Raw genomic sequence first — 18463 nt, 5'->3', positions numbered from 1 at the left:
GACTCTTTCTCTCCGATTGTTCTGTCTGAGTTATTTTCATTAGTTACTTCATCCAAACCATCAACATGCTTATCAGACCCCATTCCTGCCAGGCTGCTCAAGGAAGTCCTACCATTATTTAATGCTTCAATCTTAAATATGATCAATCTATCTTTGTTAGTTGGTTATGTACCACAGGCCTTTAAGGTGGCAGTAATTAAACCATTACTTAAAAAGCCATCACTTGACCCAGCTATCTTAGCTAATTATAGGCCAATCTCCAACCTTCCTTTTCTCTCAAAGATTCTTGAGAGGATAGTTGTAAAACAGCTAACTGATCACCTGCAGAGGAATGGTCTATTTGAAGAGTTTCAGTCAGGTTTTAGAATTCATCATAGTACAGAAACAGCATTAGTGAAGGTTACAAATGATCTTCTTATGGCTTCGGACAGTGGACTTATCTCTGTGCTTGTTCTGTTGGACCTCAGTGCTGCTTTTGATACTGTTGACCATAAAATTTTATTACAGAGATTAGAGCATGTCATAGGTATTAAAGGCATTGCGCTGCGGTGGTTTGAATCATATTTGTCTAATAGATTACAGTTTGTTCATGTAAATGGGGAATCTTCTTCACAGACTAAAGTTAATTATGGAGTTCCACAAGGTTCTGTGCTAGGACCAATTTTATTCACTTTATACATGCTTCCCTTGGGCAGTATTATTAGACGGTATTGCTTAAATTTTCATTGTTACGCAGATGATACCCAGCTTTATCTATCCATGAAGCCAGAGGATACGCACCAATTAGCTAAACTGCAGGATTGTCTTACAGACATAAAGACATGGATGACCTCTAATTTCCTGCTTTTAAACTCAGATAAAACTGAAGTTATTGTACTTGGCCCCACAAATCTTAGAAGCATGGTGTCTAACCAGATCGTTACTCTGGATGGCATTTCCCTGATCTCTAGTAATACTGTGAGAAATCTTGGAGTTATTTTTGATCAGGATATGTCATTCAAAGCGCATATTAAACAAATATGTAGGACTGCCTTTTTGCATTTACGCAATATCTCTAAAATCAGAAAGGTCTTGTCTCAGAGTGATGCTGAAAAACTAATTCATGCATTTATTTCCTCTAGGCTGGACTATTGTAATTCATTATTATCAGGTTGTCCTAAAAGTTCCCTAAAAAGCCTTCAGTTGGTTCAGAATGCTGCAGCTAGAGTACTGACGGGGACTAGCAGGAGAGAGCATATCTCACCCGTGTTGGCCTCCCTTCATTGGCTTCCTGTTAATGCTAGAATAGAATTTAAAATTCTTCTTCTTACTTATAAGGTTTTGAATAATCAGGTCCCATCTTATCTTAGGGACCTCGTAGTACCATATTACCCCATTAGAGCGCTTCGCTCTCAGACTGCGGGCTTACTTGTAGTTCCTAGGGTTTGTAAGAGTAGAATGGGAGGCAGAGCCTTCAGCTTTCAGGCTCCTCTCCTGTGGAACCAGCTCCCAATTCAGATCAGGGAGACAGATACCCTCTCTACTTTTAAGATTAGGCTTAAAACTTTCCTTTTCGCTAAGGCTTATAGTTAGGGCTGGATCGGGTGACCCTGGACCATCCCTTGGTTATGTTGCTTTAGACGTAGACTGTGTTTCATAATTATTGTATGGCCTTGCCTTGCAATGTGGAGCGCCTTGGGGCAACTGTTTGTTGTGATTTGGCGCTATACAAGAAAAAAGTTGAAGTTGATTGATTGAAAGTTGACCATACAAAATTATCTTTGGTTAATGCTGTCTGCAGTGAAATAGAAGTCAAAGTAAATGCACTTTTTAAAAATGCATTTTCCAGATCGCCCCAACTTTTTACGATTTGTGGTTGTACCAAACAAGACATCATGGAACTACATAGACTACTCACCCATGCAGAAGGGAAAATGACCAACATGTAAAGAAATGTGCTGCTGGTGGGATCATGATGATCCAAACAGCAGCACATGTGGAGTGTTATGAAGTTGCACCTGGTGGAATCAGGGAATCGTGCATTTGGCCGTCATAACTAGGGATGGGTATTGATAAGGTTTTATCGATGTCATTATCGATTCTGCTTATCGATCCGATTCCTTATCGATACCTCGTGAATTTTGTACTAAAAGTAGGCTTTACAGGTTTTCTTTGTATTTCATTGAGTCTTAAAGTAAATAAATATGAAATTAGTCACTGTATCCTTGATCTCTGGACATAAATAAAAATAAACAAAACTGTTTCGCTTTGAAGTTATTAATTCAGACTGAATTCTATCATTCTATCTTGACTTGTCAGAGAGCCGTGCAATGTTTGGAGCTGTGTGAACAGAACGGAGGATGATTCTCGTTTCTTTCTCGCAACAAGACAGGAGTCCCAGTTTGTAACTTTAATCTGCACAAAAGTGAATCACAACTCATATTCAGGGATGAAAGTGGTGAAAAACAAAAAAAAGCTGAAACCCAAAATTACCCCCCAACACCACCTGCACGAAAATGTTTGAATTCTAGAAGCTCTGAAATGCAGTCTGGGACTATTCCAGACAATAAACTGGAGTGAGTGCAGCATCCATTTAGGTGAGGAAAAAAAAAAAATCATCTTTCCTTATTCAAAGATGTATGCTCTTTAGGGTTTTAGCGGGGGAAAATTAAACGAAAGAAAGAAATATACGAAGCAATCGACCGAAGCATTGCTTCAATCTGCGAACCACGCTTTGATAGGTTCAAAGCAAAGTCGCGCTGCAGAAAAGTTGATTAAGGACCCGCTGCAGGGTCTGTAATCAATGTAGAGAAAGGATCATTTTCCTGACAAAAACCCGCCAAAACAACGGCCACTCTGAAGGACCGATAACAGAATCGTTAAGCACAAAGCTTATTGATGTCGGTGGATTGAATCATTTCTTAACGATACCCGAAAGGAACCGGTTCTCGATACCCATCCCTAGATAACTATTGGTCTTTGGAGTGCCGTGCTCCGAATTCTGTTCTAGTTTGCAGCTGTTGCACGCCTGAGGCTATCTGCCCCTTTCGGAAAAACCAGCTTTGTAGCCGTGAGAGGCTACCAAGTGTTGGAACTATGTACTGTACTGTGCTTATGCAGTGAGAAGTAACGCTCACTGAGGTGTGAGCTGATGAAAAGATTAAGAATACAGAAAAATGAGAGTCCGCCCCCGGGCCTGAATCAGAAAACCAGTTACACCGGGTGTACCACATCAAACCCACACCATGCGGCCTATTTTCCCAGTGAAGGTGCTGTCCTAGATTCGGGGTTTCATCAGAGGAGTAAAACAGCATGGCAGAACAATTTTATCAAGGATGGAGAAGCATTTGAGTTTTTACAGATGAATATTTAACTTACTCCTGTCAGGATTTTGTAAAGATTTGTGAAATCTTATAAAGACAACACCTACTTGCAAATAAATGGAAATAGGTGATGATCACTCTTTTAAAAAAATTTTGAGCATTACTTGATTGTAAATAAAATACTCAAAGATGATGATCCATTATTATTTCCCAGATTCTAAGGTGACATTTTTTTTTTTGACAGACTAAACTTCAAAATGTAAAAATTTTTAATTGTGCAAAACAGAAAAATAAGTAAATCCTCCATATTTAATAATCAAGATTCACAGAATATCGCACACACACATCTTCAAACTCTTAGTCCACCGGAGAGAGCACCCACGCAAACACGGGGAGAACACGCAAACTCCACACAGAATGGTCACAGGTGGGAATTGAACCCATGACCTTCTCGCTGTGAGGCACCAGTGCTAACCACTATGCCACCATGGTGCCCAACAAATAGCAATCTAACATTTTTCCTTGACACATTCCTTGACTTCAACTCAAAATGATTGTCAGTTAATTTCCTTCTAGTGAATTCTGGGATTCACTGGGGATTTATTGGAATTCAGCAGCTTCGGCGCCTTTGGCAGTGAGGTAAAGTTTACCGATCTTGACTTTGAGGGTGACGCTTTGGTCTTCATGGAATCAATGGATGCCCTAAATATAGCACTTGAGAAGCCAAGTGAGGCATCAGAGTACCTGGATTTACAGTTTTCCTGGATCAAGACTAAGATCCAGGGCTTCTATGACTTGAACTAAGCCATTAGAAGTGTGTCTGCATATAGTGGAAGTGTCAAAGTTGTCGAGAGATTCACTCATCTCACCAGCCACATTTATGTCTTTAGGTCTCTGAGATCGAGAGATGCCTGAGAAGAGTCTATGGCTTCATGAGGGCACTGGTCAGAGGATTTTCGAGACGCAGACGGCCCAAGTCTTTAGGGTCCTGGTGCTTCCCATCTTATTGCATGGTTGTGAGACACTGACCAGCGATCGCAGGAGATGGCTTCATGGCTTTGGTACAAGGTCTCGTCAGTGGATTCCTCAGTACAGCTGGAATGACTTTGTGTCAAATGAAGAATTGCTTAGTTGGTGTTGAGGACCTCAGGACCTTTTTGTAGATGGGGATGGACCAGTGGCGTGGTGGATTTAGCACCAGGACATTTTCACAGATCAAAATGGAGCTAATTTCCTTTGGCTTGAAAAACCAGTGTAACCCTGGCTAGGCAAGAATTTGTTCTGCTCGTATATTAAAGGGATGAAATTCTTTGTTGTCCCCAGTGATTATAAGTCCCACACGTTTGAAATGGTGTGCCAAAGGAAACTATCTTGGACCTCTTTTGTTTCTCTCCTTCTACAGCATTCCTCTGGGAGATGGCTTAGAAAACACTTTATTTTCATACTTTATGCTGATGATACAGTTATGTATTTCTGTGGCTCTTTATGATCACAACAGTGGGAGGAAAAAATGAATAACCAACAATTTCTTGATTCTTCTGCGTAAGCTGTAGCTTTAACTGGAGCGCATGCACTTCTTTTAACAGTTTTTATAATTAACTCGTATGGTTGTCGCTTGGGGAAAACGTGTGTTTTTCTGATTGCACCCCCCCCCCCCCCCCGCATTTCTGCACGTGTGCCTGTGTTTGCAAGATTGTTTCTCTGTCTGTGCACATAAGTGCAAGTGTTTGTTTTTAATTAATTGCGAGTTTAGGTGTTCAGCCAGAGAAGAATGCACCCGGGTATGATTTTTGACTCCTGCGCGCAAATTAAATTACGGAGCGTGTGTTTTGGGGGAAAACAGGCAGCTGGTGATCACCACATGCAGAGCGCAACCATGATATTACAACAGCACGTCCCCTGGCTTAGTTACCGTGAAATGCTACACTCATCAGTAGTTCATTTTTTTTATATAGTTGGCGAGCATTTTACAGCACTCAGCATCTCAGGGAATTTATGTTTTGACTTTAAACAGCCACCGTGACGTGAAATCTTATTGTAATGCATTGTTTTAAATGTAAATTTGTAGCGTGAAGGAAACTGTTGACTTGCTACAGCAGCCTGAGCGTGAAAGCATTTCCAAGCATCCGTTTAATAAAGATGTAAAGCTCAGCAGCTTCTTTCTTCTCTTTTAATCTCATTTTCCGCTTTTTCAAATTAGATCACCTTGGCGCGCACAACACGTGCACCTCTAGTTGCAACAATGACCTCCTTCAAAAAAAAAACACTGTACTCCACTGAACTGCATTTATTTATTTAAAGTATTCAACATTTTAAAATCCAATTAGCTTCCCTCTGTTTGGTTGTGTCACTCTTATCAGCCCTCGTCCCTCTGTAGTCTCACACAGGATTTATTAAATATTTAAGCTTCCGCCTCTTTAAGGAGATCATATATTGGAAACCCTGCAGCATCAACATGAGGCTCTTTTAATAATTCATGTGTGTAATCTGCTGGAGACGCAGCACCAACTGCAGACACCGAGCAGCGTAACGCTGTGACATGTTTCAATCTGATGGGTTCCAAGTCATGCACAAGCGTTGGCACAGAGGGATGTCCAACTTGGACGTGAACAACTGTGAGAAAAGTGATAGAACTTTGAAATTTAGTCATTGTGTGCTGAATGCAGCTATTGTTTACTATGAATGATTATTTTTCTAATACCACAAATACCTCATTAAGTCAGATATTGTAGTTGGATTTTGAGAGTTTAATTTTTTTCCCCCACTCAAGTGTCTTTGTGTATTTTCACCTGGGAAAAAATATTATAGCTTTGAAGACATTTTTAAACTGGAATATCTCGACAAATTCAAATCCCACGGCCGCGAATTTAGATGACAGTCAGAAAGGTTGCTAGAAAATCAAAATGATGTAAATCCTCCAACTGAGGCATCAGTTTTTATTTTTGTCCCTTTTTAAAATTCTGGGTGGTGGCATGGATGCAAATCTATGAAGACTAGTTTTAGGGGGCTGTTTTTGTGCTGTAATGACAAACAAAAATACCGGTATGTGCATTATATTATGGACTGTAGATGATGGAATCCCTAAAATGGTGGAATCCCTGTAATGACAAACAAAAATACAGTATATCTGTACAGATATACTGTAATCAGTAGCACTGATTAACCCAAACGTGGACTTGAAGGAGCATGGAAAAATGGTATGCAGTTGGAGCAACATATTATTTTACACACAAAGCTCCACATTTCTTCTATCTTGTCTTCATTTTGAAATTGAACAAGAATTGAGGGTTATTTTGCTTACCCCATGCCGCCTGTTTGTAATACTATTGACATTAGAGCTCCTGAAATGTGGTACAAAGTCAATTAAAGATAGTATTTTTTTTTTTTTTTTTTTTTTTTTTTAAAGAGCCCGACAGATATATTGGCCGATATAAGCCCTTTTCATATTACTCACTATTGGCTGAAATTTTGCCGATAGAACGCAGATAATTTCTCATAAACAGAACAGTTACTGAAATAATGTTTGTCAGCAATGTAAAATGTCCTTGCACCATTTGTCCAGTAGATGGAGCTCTGACTCCATTCAACTGAGAGCTGCTTACACCCCTGCATCAATGTGTTCATCACCGGCCCCCGTAGTTCACCGTCACACTGCACTGATCGGCTGACAAAAGCATACAAGTAAGTTTATAAGAATGTTGTTTGTAATAACTTTGCAGTTACAGTCACCCCACATTTCTCCCGTTTCAGTTCAACTCAGTTTATGTAGTAAGATCAGATGTTTTTCACAACTCTTTAAGGATATGTATTTGCTAATTTCACAAAGGTTTAATTCTTGATTGCATTTTTAGAACTTGAAAATTCTTCTCTGTTATAAAGTTAATCATTATGAGGACAAAGCTTTTAGCTCATACCTTTTTTTGTTAAGGGTCCAAACAAGAACATTTTATTCATTTAAAAAAAATATATATCGGCTGATTTATCAGCTATCGGCAAATCAGCTGATTTATCGATTATCTGCATTTTTTTTCATTCAGATATCGCTATCGGCATCGGCCTCAAAAAAATCCATATTGGACGGGCTCTAGTATTTTTTACTAAATATGGGAACTACAACTCAATAAGCGCCACGTAACAAGAAATGTTAATGGCACAGAATGCCTGACCTTCACTTGCACACAGCAGAATTACATCCGTTTAAACTTGCATTCACATTTAAAGGTTTTTATACTAGCGAGCATCCATAAACAATTGTAGCTTTACACATTTAGCTTTCACTGTTTTTAATAGCTGAAGGAAAGACTGTTTGAATTTTTATTTAACTAGAACATGGCCCATCTGCTAGCTCCATCAGGCAAGAGGAACATGTGTCATAATCCAGTATTTTATCACTGTTTGAGGCACGGTGGACTGTCCTACCAAGCCTATGGTAGGGGAAGCAGTGTCTCCATAGGTTTTCCACCTCCGACTAAATATGACCCTTTTGAAATGTCTTTTCTTTGCTCATCTTTTGTAATCTACATGGAATTTCTGCAAGTGCCAGTATGAGAATTGAGGAACTTTTATGCAAAAATTAAGTGTTTATTTATGTTGCAAAGTAAAATATATGTAACACGCCTTTGACATTTCTTACTGCAATGGTAAAGAAATCATTGCACAGCATCTCGGATGTCCTCCCTGTATATGAATTGGCCCGGTTGTGTGGTTGAAAGTAATTATGAATGAATAATTTAGGTTCGTTAGAAGTGCTGGAAGAGTAGCGGTGTGCTCTGCTGTGTGCAGTAACAGCTGCATGGGGCCTCGATGGTGACAGATGGCTGTCTCCACAAGGGGGATTTGGTGCCAATCGATCCCTGTCGAGTGCTGGACGCGGTTTGTGTGCGTGCCTCGATTTTTCTTTGTGCTCATCGCGTTCACACTCAGTCTGATTCTGTCGTCTCCCTCTGCTGTTACCAACAATACCTCCTGTATGTAGGAGGAGAACCGAATTCTCAGGTTCATTTGCCGTTCGTCGGGTTTTCACGCTTTTGTTGTGCGATTGTCGTTTTCACAGCAGGCCTTGCTTTTGATGGATTCTTGGCTTTCACCAATTGCACAATGGGGTGTTGCATTGTTTTGTAAGCTGTTGCTGTCCTGATGTTCCATGCTGCTGAGAGATATTTTAAGCTCTCCGCGTGTGCACGCTCCCCTCCCTCCCCAACTGCTGGAGTCAGCCCAGGGATGACTTCACACAACCTGTTGGAAATCATCAGTATTTTATTTACTCTTGAAGAGTAAAACACACTTCAGTGCTATATTTTTATCTCCTGCCTTCACCCTGCAATTATTTGGCACCAAATTGTTTCAGACCCCAGATAACTGGGATGTGTCTTGCATGGGTTCAGTTGAATTTCGACCTTGACTGGCTTTTTCTGGGTGAAACCTGCATTACTGCATAACAAAACCTTTACCATGTGACTGAAAGTAATTCATGGTAGATATTTGGGATATATGTTAGGGGTGGTGGCCAAGTGGTTAATGTGCTTGGTTTCAGTTCAGAAGGTTCCGGGTTCAAATCCCACCCCTGCCACATTTCTCCATGTAATGTGGAGTTGCGTCAGGAAGGGCATCCGGCGTAAAACCTGTGCCAGTTCAACATGCAGATCCACCTTGGATTTGCTGTGGCGACCCCGAGTGCAAACAAGGGAGCAGCCGAAGGGACTTACTATTTGGGATATATGTTAATCTCCCAACCCTCTTGTGTAAGTTCAATTGGTGCTAAAGTTGACGTATTTCATCTGGGTCAACTTGTAAAGTTTACAACTTTACAGGCCCTAGATATTTGGGATATAAGTTCACCTCAGTATTCTCTTGCATTAGTGCAGCTGCATGGTGACCTTGACCTACTTTTTCTTGGTCAAATGATGGAGAATTCAAATATTTGTGAGTGCCTCAGTGCGTTTCCCTCTTCAGTACCAGTTCAGCAGGTGGTACTGGTCCTTTATATTAGGACAGCTCTCTTGTCCATAGTGTCTATCTGAGCTAGTCGATAATTTCTAATCTCCTTTTTGTTCTTTCAGAGCTGCCTGAGAACTGGACAGACACCAAGGAGACTCTTCTGGAAGGAATGATGTTCAATGTGAAGTACCTTGGAATGACTCTGGTGGGTCAGCCCAAAGGAGAGGACATGGCCTCAGCTGCTATTCACAGGATTGTTACCACGGTGAGCCTCCAGAAACTTATCATTTTAGATCATTTGAATACAAGATTAGCTAAAATAAGATTTTATGTTTTCCTGATGGCTTGTTTTTTTTGTTTGTTTTTTTTTTTTGTCTTTATGAGCCCTTTTTTTCGTTGAACCACATCTTTGTAAAAACATATTAGCTCAGTCAGGTCCATGCATTGCCACATCCACCACACTACAGAAACGCATTGGGTTCTGGATAGCAACCACCCAAGTAGGTAATCAGTTCACTCCCACCTCTCGAAAATAACCTGAGGCCAGGTGAAATGTGGACGTCCCCTTGGCCTTCTCCAGCAGCTGGGCTCCTCAAAACTCAAATACCTGCGTGGTGATTCACACCCTTTTACCTTACATCAGTGACTATAGCATCAAAATCAAGCAAAAAGGACAGCACCAGGACCCCAAAAGACCAAGATGCAGCACTTGCTCTTGCCACTAGTGAATGGTAAATGGACTGCATTTATATAGCGCTTTTCCATCTGCATCAGACGCACAAAGTGCTTTACAATTATGCCTCACATTCACCCCGATGTCAGGGTGCTGGCATACAAGGCGCTCACTACACATCGGGAGCAACAGGGGATTAAAGGACTTGCCCGAAGGCCCTGAGTGATTTTTTTTTTTTTTTTTTTTTCTTCCAGTGAGGCGGGGATTTGAACACATGATCTTCTGGACTCGAGCCCAACATCTTAACAACTAGACCATCACCTTCCCTAAACTAGTGCATCACAGCGAGAAGATTGTGGGTTTAATTCCATTTGCGTCCTTCTCTTATATCTCTCTGGATTTCCTCCAGAACGCCTTGGTTTCTTCCCATCATCAAAAAAATGCACTTCTGTGTAAATACCCAACAGGTCTTGGTTGCAGGATCAGGATTGCGACTCCTGTCATTAATAATAAGAAGAAAATAGAAGAACATACAGTGGGTTGGTGTTTGGATCCATTCCAAAGGAGATCCTAATGGGGTTGGTGTTTGTTTGTGCTTTAATGTGTATCACACAAGTTCTTGTTTTGAGGTGAAATCCCAAAAGGATCTTAAAACAGTCAGTGGTTTGGATGTGTAGCTTTCTGAAAACTTTTGTTGTGCACAGTGTTTATAATCATGTTATTTTTTCTATCACGGACAGTGCATGAGGTGTTTCGAAACAGAGCGAATCCAGGATTATTAAAAGGTTTCACATGTGCAGCAATTTATTCTGTGATATGTTTACTTAAGTGAGGCTCAGGAGAGATTTTCTGTGCCTGGTTTTCTGTTTCAATTCAGTTAAACTGTTGAACTTAAATCTGTCTGTAGTCTGAAGAAACCCCAGGGATTCATCTGCATGTGTTCACTGCAAAATCTCAGGCATAATAGTGTTTTACTTTAGTTGTATTCATGCTTAAACGCACATATGCACACCTGTGCACTGCCAGCAAGAAATTCGTGACATTTTCTGCATCGAAGAAGAGCCTAGTAGAGTAACCCCCCCCCCCCCCCCCCACACACACACACGTCTTAGTGAGACACTGAGCTGAACATGAGAAAAATTAAGATTCAGTTGATTTCTCACATGACAGAAACAGTCATTTATCTTCGTTACCTAGGAAACAAGGCATCCAGACGATTACAGTACCTCACTCGCTGCCCACAGCTAATTTTTCAACTTTGGTTGATGTCGTCACTTGATGTCAGGCCTCTGACACATTTGTTAGCTCCAGGAAAGCAAAGGATTATGCAGGAAACTGTTTCGAGGTCCTGTGTACGTCCTGAGATATGGTCATTGAAGTATGTTGGACAGTGACCTCAGATTTGACCTTGACCTGAGACCTATGACCTGTTGTGAAAAGAGGGTCCACTGAGTTTCCCCAGCAAATCTGGTTGAAATTGCTCTTTGCATGTGTTTTATTTGACCTATGACCTTGACATGACCTGTTAAATGGTAAATGGACTGCATTTGTAGCACTTTTCCATCTCATGCATATGCTCCAAGCGCTTTACCAAGATGCCTCACATTCACTTGTTCACAGTCGGCGCAATTGTGTGATTTCAAGATCTTGTCCAAGGGACTTTCCTGATTTTTCTGTCTGACGGGGAATTGAACCAAGGATCCTCTGGTCACAACCCCACTGAGTTTATCCACCATGTTTTTATTTAGGTTTTTTTCTAATTGCTTTTTGAAGATATTGTCATGATGCTAACAGAAATCAGCCTGACTGGGATTACCACATTCATTGTGCTACACGCTTTAATGATGAGACGAGACCAAGAAACTACTTGGTGCATCTCAAACTGACAGCTTTTCTTTTTCTTCCCACTAACTGCACAACACGAGTGACATGACGTGAGGAAACGCGAAAGCACTTCCTACATGAATGAGCTGCTGCAGTGAGCCTCTGCGCTCTTTCTGTCTCTGATATTTCCCGTGTTATGTGATGTGGGTTGATGCAGAACACTCCGTTCCCTCGCTCTCTCCAGAGCATTTGGCAGCACGGTTTGGCACCATTCCTGATGACCTTGAGGAGTCCCAGATTTAGGGTTGTTTTTTGTAAATGAAAGTAATCCCATTTTTGCACCTCACTAGTTATATAAATGCACAGTAAATTGCTTTCTCTGTTGTTTAGATGTGAAGACTAATCGCTTCTTGTAGAAGTAGGTAAGGAGGTCGCTGTCAATGAGCGCCCAGATGGAGCAGAAGCTCGGCACTGTTTCCGCGTTTCCTCGAAGTCCAGATGGAGCAGAGCGGCAGGGGGAGCCGGTGCCTGCCAGCCTGACTTCGAGTCCACATTCTGGTCTACGTGTACCAGCCTTCCTCCCCCTGCTTTGTCACCTTCTAAAAAATTCTTTGCATTTGTGGGACAGTTTGTGCAGCCTGCTTAATTTTGCTTGGTGCTACATTCACAATTGAGGTTTTTTTTTTTCTTCTTCTTCTTTTGTGACATCTTAGATGAGCTTAGATAGAACTTTATTGATCCCTTGGGAAGACTCCCTCAGGGAAATTGTGGTTCCAGCAGCATTGTATAGCAGCACACAGGGTAAGAAGCACACAGTATCAAAAGTGAAAGTAAAAAAAAAAACAGTTTGCAAAAATACACAAAATAGAAATACCAGGCATACTGGTGTACTGGCTACTACTGTTCCTCTCATGTTGTGTTAATGTTTGATTTTGATTGTCAACTCTATTTTTTTACTTGATTTTTTTTTTTTTTTTTAATGTGTTTGTGTTTTCACATTTCATATCAACAGGCCAGAGCTGGTGCTAAGAAGTTCAGGAAAGTCACTTTGACCATTTCACCAAAAGGCATCGTCCTCACAGACACGGAGACTGCAGACCTCATCGAGAATGTTTCTATATACAGGTAAAATGAATAAATTTTAATTTTTACTCACCAAGGAGGTTATAAGTTTGTGTCTGTTGTTATAAATGGAAGACCATCTCAGTCAACTGGATGAAAAACTGAGAAGCTCGGCTGCAGAGACATTCTGCCAATGTCCACGCTTAAGACAACTTAATACAGTTTTATTTCTTCATTTTTTTTATTATTATTATTAAAAATTGGAGGAATGTAACATTCATGAATGTAGCTTAGATTAGATTATATTTCCCATCATGCTAGTTTCTGGGAAGGGAATGAGTATGTATGAGTTATGATTGTTGTTAGAATTTAGCACCAACGGTTCACAATCCTTTTCTGTCCGTTCCCTTTTTTGCCAAAAAAATCAATGACAAAAAACAGCCACTCTCCTTTCAAAAGCACAAAACCAAGACGCTAGTTTCATCCAAGGCTTTTCCGACGAAGAACAACAACTAGTCGATTCTTTGTTGGCCATTTGGTACCGGTGGACAGTTTACGACTCCCCCTGAATGGGACACCAGTTACTTCCCCAGTCAAGGCCAGTACCCAGTTAGCAGCTGGATCTGACTACGACCGTGCAGGTATAGTGTTTTGTCCAATGATGCAGATGAGCTGCAAGACTGCGGTGCTCTACAAAGCCTAGAACTCAACTAAAGTCTTACTTTTGTGGCAAATGGCAGGAATCTGGTGGCAGATATACTGGACAAATATTCCTTGTGGGGCAGCATTGAGCTTTATTAATAGAGATTAAACAGTTATGACTATTTTATTTAAAGCTCATACAGAGAAGTTTAGATTTTTTTTTTTCCTGTGGTTAAAACCATGTATGTAAAAACTGTGTTCTCATTCTGTGAGTTGAAGGTACACAGATTAAAAAGTGTGTACGTCGTACCGCTGAGGATTAGAGTCTAAATATCACATGGCTGGTTTATTATGGAGCCAGCTGAGATAAAGATGGGGTGTTTGTTTGTGCAGCCGTGAGTCCGCATCCTCTTCTGATCCACCTTATCAGCAGTAACAGACCACTGTCCAGGGGAATCGCTCTCGTCTTTGATCCCCTTCTCTCTTCAGTGTTCTGCTCCCGCTCTTTGTAGCTAAATCTTTCTTTTCTCCTCATATCAATATAACCTGAACACAGGAGTCACTGTAACTGATTGTCCACTCTTGACTTTTTGCCTGCCAGTCTTTCCAGAGTAATCTGACATTGCAGAGCGCAGACTGAGCCCAGGTCTACCGAGGATTGATTTACCCGTCTAATAAGAACCAACCCCCCAACCTCGTGCTCCCGGTCTTGTCTTGTGCTTTTGTTGTATGTAATCCATTTATTGGTCAACAAAGGACGCGAAGGCTGGAGGAAAATGAGTGCAGGACAGTCGATCGAATTAAAACAAGCAGGAAAAAAAGTGCATCACAATCTGTGGATGCACATTAGTGCTACAATGACTAAAGAAACTTAATATTTAATATATAAATATTTTATTGTCATTTAATAATTTAATTTGTCCAGATACTATGTACTTCAGACTTGACTAGTCACGCTCACCAGGATTTATAATAATAATAATAAAAATAAAAAATTCAGTGTTTTGAGAAAACTGGTGAATTAGTTTTATAAGTTTTTTTTTTTTTTCTCAAGAGAAGAATTTTCACACAAGAAAAAGGAAATCTAGGCTCGAGTCTCATGTGCCTTCTGGCAAAGTGTACCTGACATTTTCAAGATAGAATTCTTGCACTCTGCATAGTTTCTCCAGTCACACCCTCAGATGCCTGTAAGTCCTTCAAAGTTGTCTTGGTGGCTTCCCTCACCAGTCTTCTTCTTGCGCAGTCACTCAGTTTTTGCCTACGACAGACAGACCTACTACACTGTTTGTTTCTTTATTGATTGACGTACATGAACTCTAAGACATATCCAGTGACTTTTAGGATACTCATGTACCCATCCTCTGTCTCGCATACCTAAAGAAAACTGGCTGTAAGTGATGATTTGTAAGAACAATAATCCTTATTTTTAGGCAGTCCACTTATGGCCTCTGGGAATGGCGGGACTTTGTATAAAAATGGCTGTAATTCATAAATGTTAGTACATATTTTTTGTTAATCCTTTTGTTACACTTTTTTTAATGCGTTAATAATGAAAACATACGGAAATGACACCATCTGCTGGTGAGCAGAACATTGTGCGGTTTCTTGCCTTCATCCCTTCATCTGGACCAGCGTTGCCAATTTATATTCTGATGCACTTTGGTGTGTGTGTTTTTCTCACTATAAGTATGATGAAAGTATTTGCTATTAATCGTCATTGCAGTAATATATTGTGCACAAAGTTTGCACTATTGTTACCTTTACTTACTGTTTTTGTTGTATTTGAGGCTTTGATGTGAGGAGTTCTATTCAATCTTTAATATTTAAATTTTTTTTTCCCCCCTCACTGAACAGCGGGTGGATCAAAGGCTCGTGGTCCTTTGAGCCCGTTTGGAGATATGATGCAGACTGGCAGCTCGACTTCTGGTGATCAGGCTTTGTCAAAGCTCTGATACTGTCAGTTTTTTGTTTCTAGCTGAAGGTTTATTTTTCCCAATTGGCTTATTCCGCTGTATATTTTTGACAGTAATACAACTTATAAAATAAATTTGACCTCACACTGACAGTAATATATACTATATATGCATTTGTTGTTTTGTTTTTTGTTAGTTTTTCTCCCCCAAGTCTAGAATGCATGGTGTGTGTGTGTGAAGATTGTCATTATTTTCACATAGATGCTGTATTGTAATGAGCACACTTATTTATTTATGCTGGGACTGGCATACTGTATAAAATGGAACAAATCTGTTCAAAATCATTCAGTCATATATTCTTTCTGTTGCACATATTTGGGCACAGTGTTGTTTGTGCACTGACCTATTTGCTCAATTTCTTTATTCCTGCAGCTGAATTTCCAGGGAAAAAACAGTACACCAAATTATGGCACGTCTTCTGTTAATTGGACTTTAAGCAGCGGGATCTCTCTGCAGTAAAATATGATAAACAGTTAGTGTGTTGTCATCTCACATGTAAGTGAGGAACCTTTATCTGGAAAAGCTCTCAAAATTGTCGGGCTGAAAAGGTTCACCAGTTAGTCAACTGACACAAATGTCATTTAATATGTTGATAACTTCTCAAATTGACTTGCTCGAGCTTCTAAGATGAATTTGGAATTGCTTTAAACCACCTTGAACACATTTTAAGTACTTTAAACTTGGTTATTTTACAAATAATTTTATAGAACCTTAAAGCATTTGGAAAATTTCTTTGAAATTGATAAAAGATGAGACAAGAATTTTATAACTGTTTCATGCCACAGTTGGACTGGTGTAAAATGCTTTTAAGATATTCCAAGTGGTTAATAAACTGTAATATTAGCTAGCTTTAAACAAATGTAAACCAGTGGTATGGTGTGCTAGTTTCACTTGCTATGTCATAGGAGAGCTACAACCTCCCTTAAACGAAACTAACTTAGGTTTCAAGGTTCTTTTAACAACCCCAAAACACAGTCGGGGTGAAAATAGAAAATGGCCTTAAGCAAGATATTCAAGATGCCGCCCAAAATGGACACCAAATGTAATGATCAGTTACTATTATAATATTAATAATAATTACTATTGTTTGTTGCATTTTAATGGAAAACATCATTAAATGGCCATTTTGAATTTAAAACTTGTGAATGAAATTTGGCACCGATGTACTGTATTGTGATGTAAAACTTTTTTTCACATGGAATATTTTTGAAAATTGTTTTGTATGTTGTTTTGGTGGCCATTTTGGATATTTGTCTTGAGGCCAGATTTTATTTTTTGGGAACATCCTGATTGTGTTTTGTGGAAAGCTATAAAGATGGTTTTGTTTAGTTCTTTCTGGTGGTGCAATGGTGTGTGTGTGTGTGTGTGTGGTCCTATCTCCCCTAGTATTGGACTCGTTCTCAAAAGTAATCAAATATTTTCAATTAAGGTGGGCAGAGTAACTTATGAACAGATAAAGTTGTAAGTCCAGTGTGTGTAGCATCGAGAGATGAGATCAGTTAATAACTCAATGATAGACTGATGGTAATTAAGTTCATACTGAGCAGGAACAGCAGTCTGGTTTCACATACAAGCATAAATAGTCTGCTCCTTTCAACTTATAATTTATCCTCAATTAGAGCCTGAATATGCGCACTAAGTTAGCGAGGAGGGGTGAACACTTCACTGGGTGTCCTGGGCTTTGCTATGTGGGTCGTACATCAGTGGTGCCAGCCAGCAAACAATCTGAGGCAGTTCTGAAAGCTGGTTATTTCATGGTGATTGTTGTTTTGATAGAATAAATTACTGCATTTTTAGACCCCTCTGAAGCTGGGTGGCAAATTACTGGCTGCCTTCTGTGCATCCCGACTGTGTACACTTTAGAAGTCACTGTTGTGACAGACCGTCCTCCCTCACTCACGGTGACTAAATGCACTCAGAGACCTTTAGTGCCCATGTTTAACTGAGATCGGATCTTTTGATGTGCTATATTTAGAAAGAAAAGAAGAAAAGAAATAGACTTGCGTCCGAATGGTGAGCAAGGCTCCTAAACTTGTGCTTTTGCTGCTAAAAATAAACATAATAGTGTCTGTTGCTGTGAGCAGGATGAAGACTCGACATCAAACCCGCATAAAATATTGACTGAGCAAACCAAACGGTTTTATGTTTGTCTCTCAGTTCAGTGAACCCACAGCAGAAGCGCACGGCCTGGTGGATTTTGTTTTGATTGGTTTAGCAGAAATTGGATTTATTGAAACCCAGATATTTGGTTCAGGAGAAATTCAGCACGACTATCAAGAAAGAGGTTTGAAATGTAATATAAGCAAAGTGGAAATGGAATCATAATCTGAGACTCTCACTTCCCACTTTCATGCAAAACTGGAATATCTGTTTTAAAAAAAATTGAATAAAATTTTGGTCATATTTGAAAGTTTTCTGTTCTAAATTGTTACAGTTGCCCCTCGAATTTCACAATCAGCTGTTCTCAGTCATTTGAACATCGCGTAGCAAATCTACAAGGCAATGTGACACCATGGTTTTAAGTTTGCACGCTTTATCTGAAAGCACTGAAGAGCTCAATCAGCGCTTCAAGCATCTCTGGTGGGTGTCACTGCTGCTCGTTTGTCTGCCGCTCTAGCAATGCCAGCTGAGAGACCTAATCAGCATAATATTCATAACCAGCCGCTCTCATTACACTGTAATTGGCTGCTTGTGCACATAGAAAGGGGTACAAACAAAGGCGAAGTCATGCTTCAACAAACGCTTCAGTGGGACCTGATGGCATCTCATCACCTCTGCTGGGGTTGGAGATCATAGAAGAATGTCTCCTTGACTTCTGTGGGCATGATTAATCAATTGCATCTTTATTTTGCACCTTTCCATCTGCACATTTTGAGTGTGCATGCATGTATATTGTGTTTGTACGGAAATGACAGTGTAAGTGTGCAGGTGTGCTACTCTGATATATCTTTGATATACAGTAGTCTTCAGAATAATAGTAGTGCTGTGTGACTAAAAATATTAATCCAGGTTTTGAGTATATTTCTTATTGTTACATGGGAAACAAGGTA

The 18463-nt window shown here is 40.0% G+C and overlaps 1 protein-coding gene across 1 annotated transcript in view; it reads left to right on the top strand.

Moving 5' to 3' along the window:
• The window catches only part of si:dkey-71h2.2 (low density lipoprotein receptor adapter protein 1), a 54457-nt gene that overhangs the window by 22843 nt on the left and 13151 nt on the right, over positions 1-18463 (top strand). The window contains exons 2-3 of the mRNA XM_034162810.1: positions 9362-9504; positions 12749-12861. Coding sequence (XP_034018701.1) covers positions 9362-9504; positions 12749-12861 — 256 coding nt within the window. The remainder of the gene's footprint in view (positions 1-9361; positions 9505-12748; positions 12862-18463) is intronic.

The sequence above is a fragment of the Thalassophryne amazonica genome, chromosome 21, assembly GCF_902500255.1.
Source record: "Thalassophryne amazonica chromosome 21, fThaAma1.1, whole genome shotgun sequence".
NCBI lineage: Eukaryota > Metazoa > Chordata > Actinopteri > Batrachoidiformes > Batrachoididae > Thalassophryne > Thalassophryne amazonica.
Note: the sequence above shows the minus strand (reverse complement) of the source record. Positions and strands in the feature narration are given on the sequence as shown.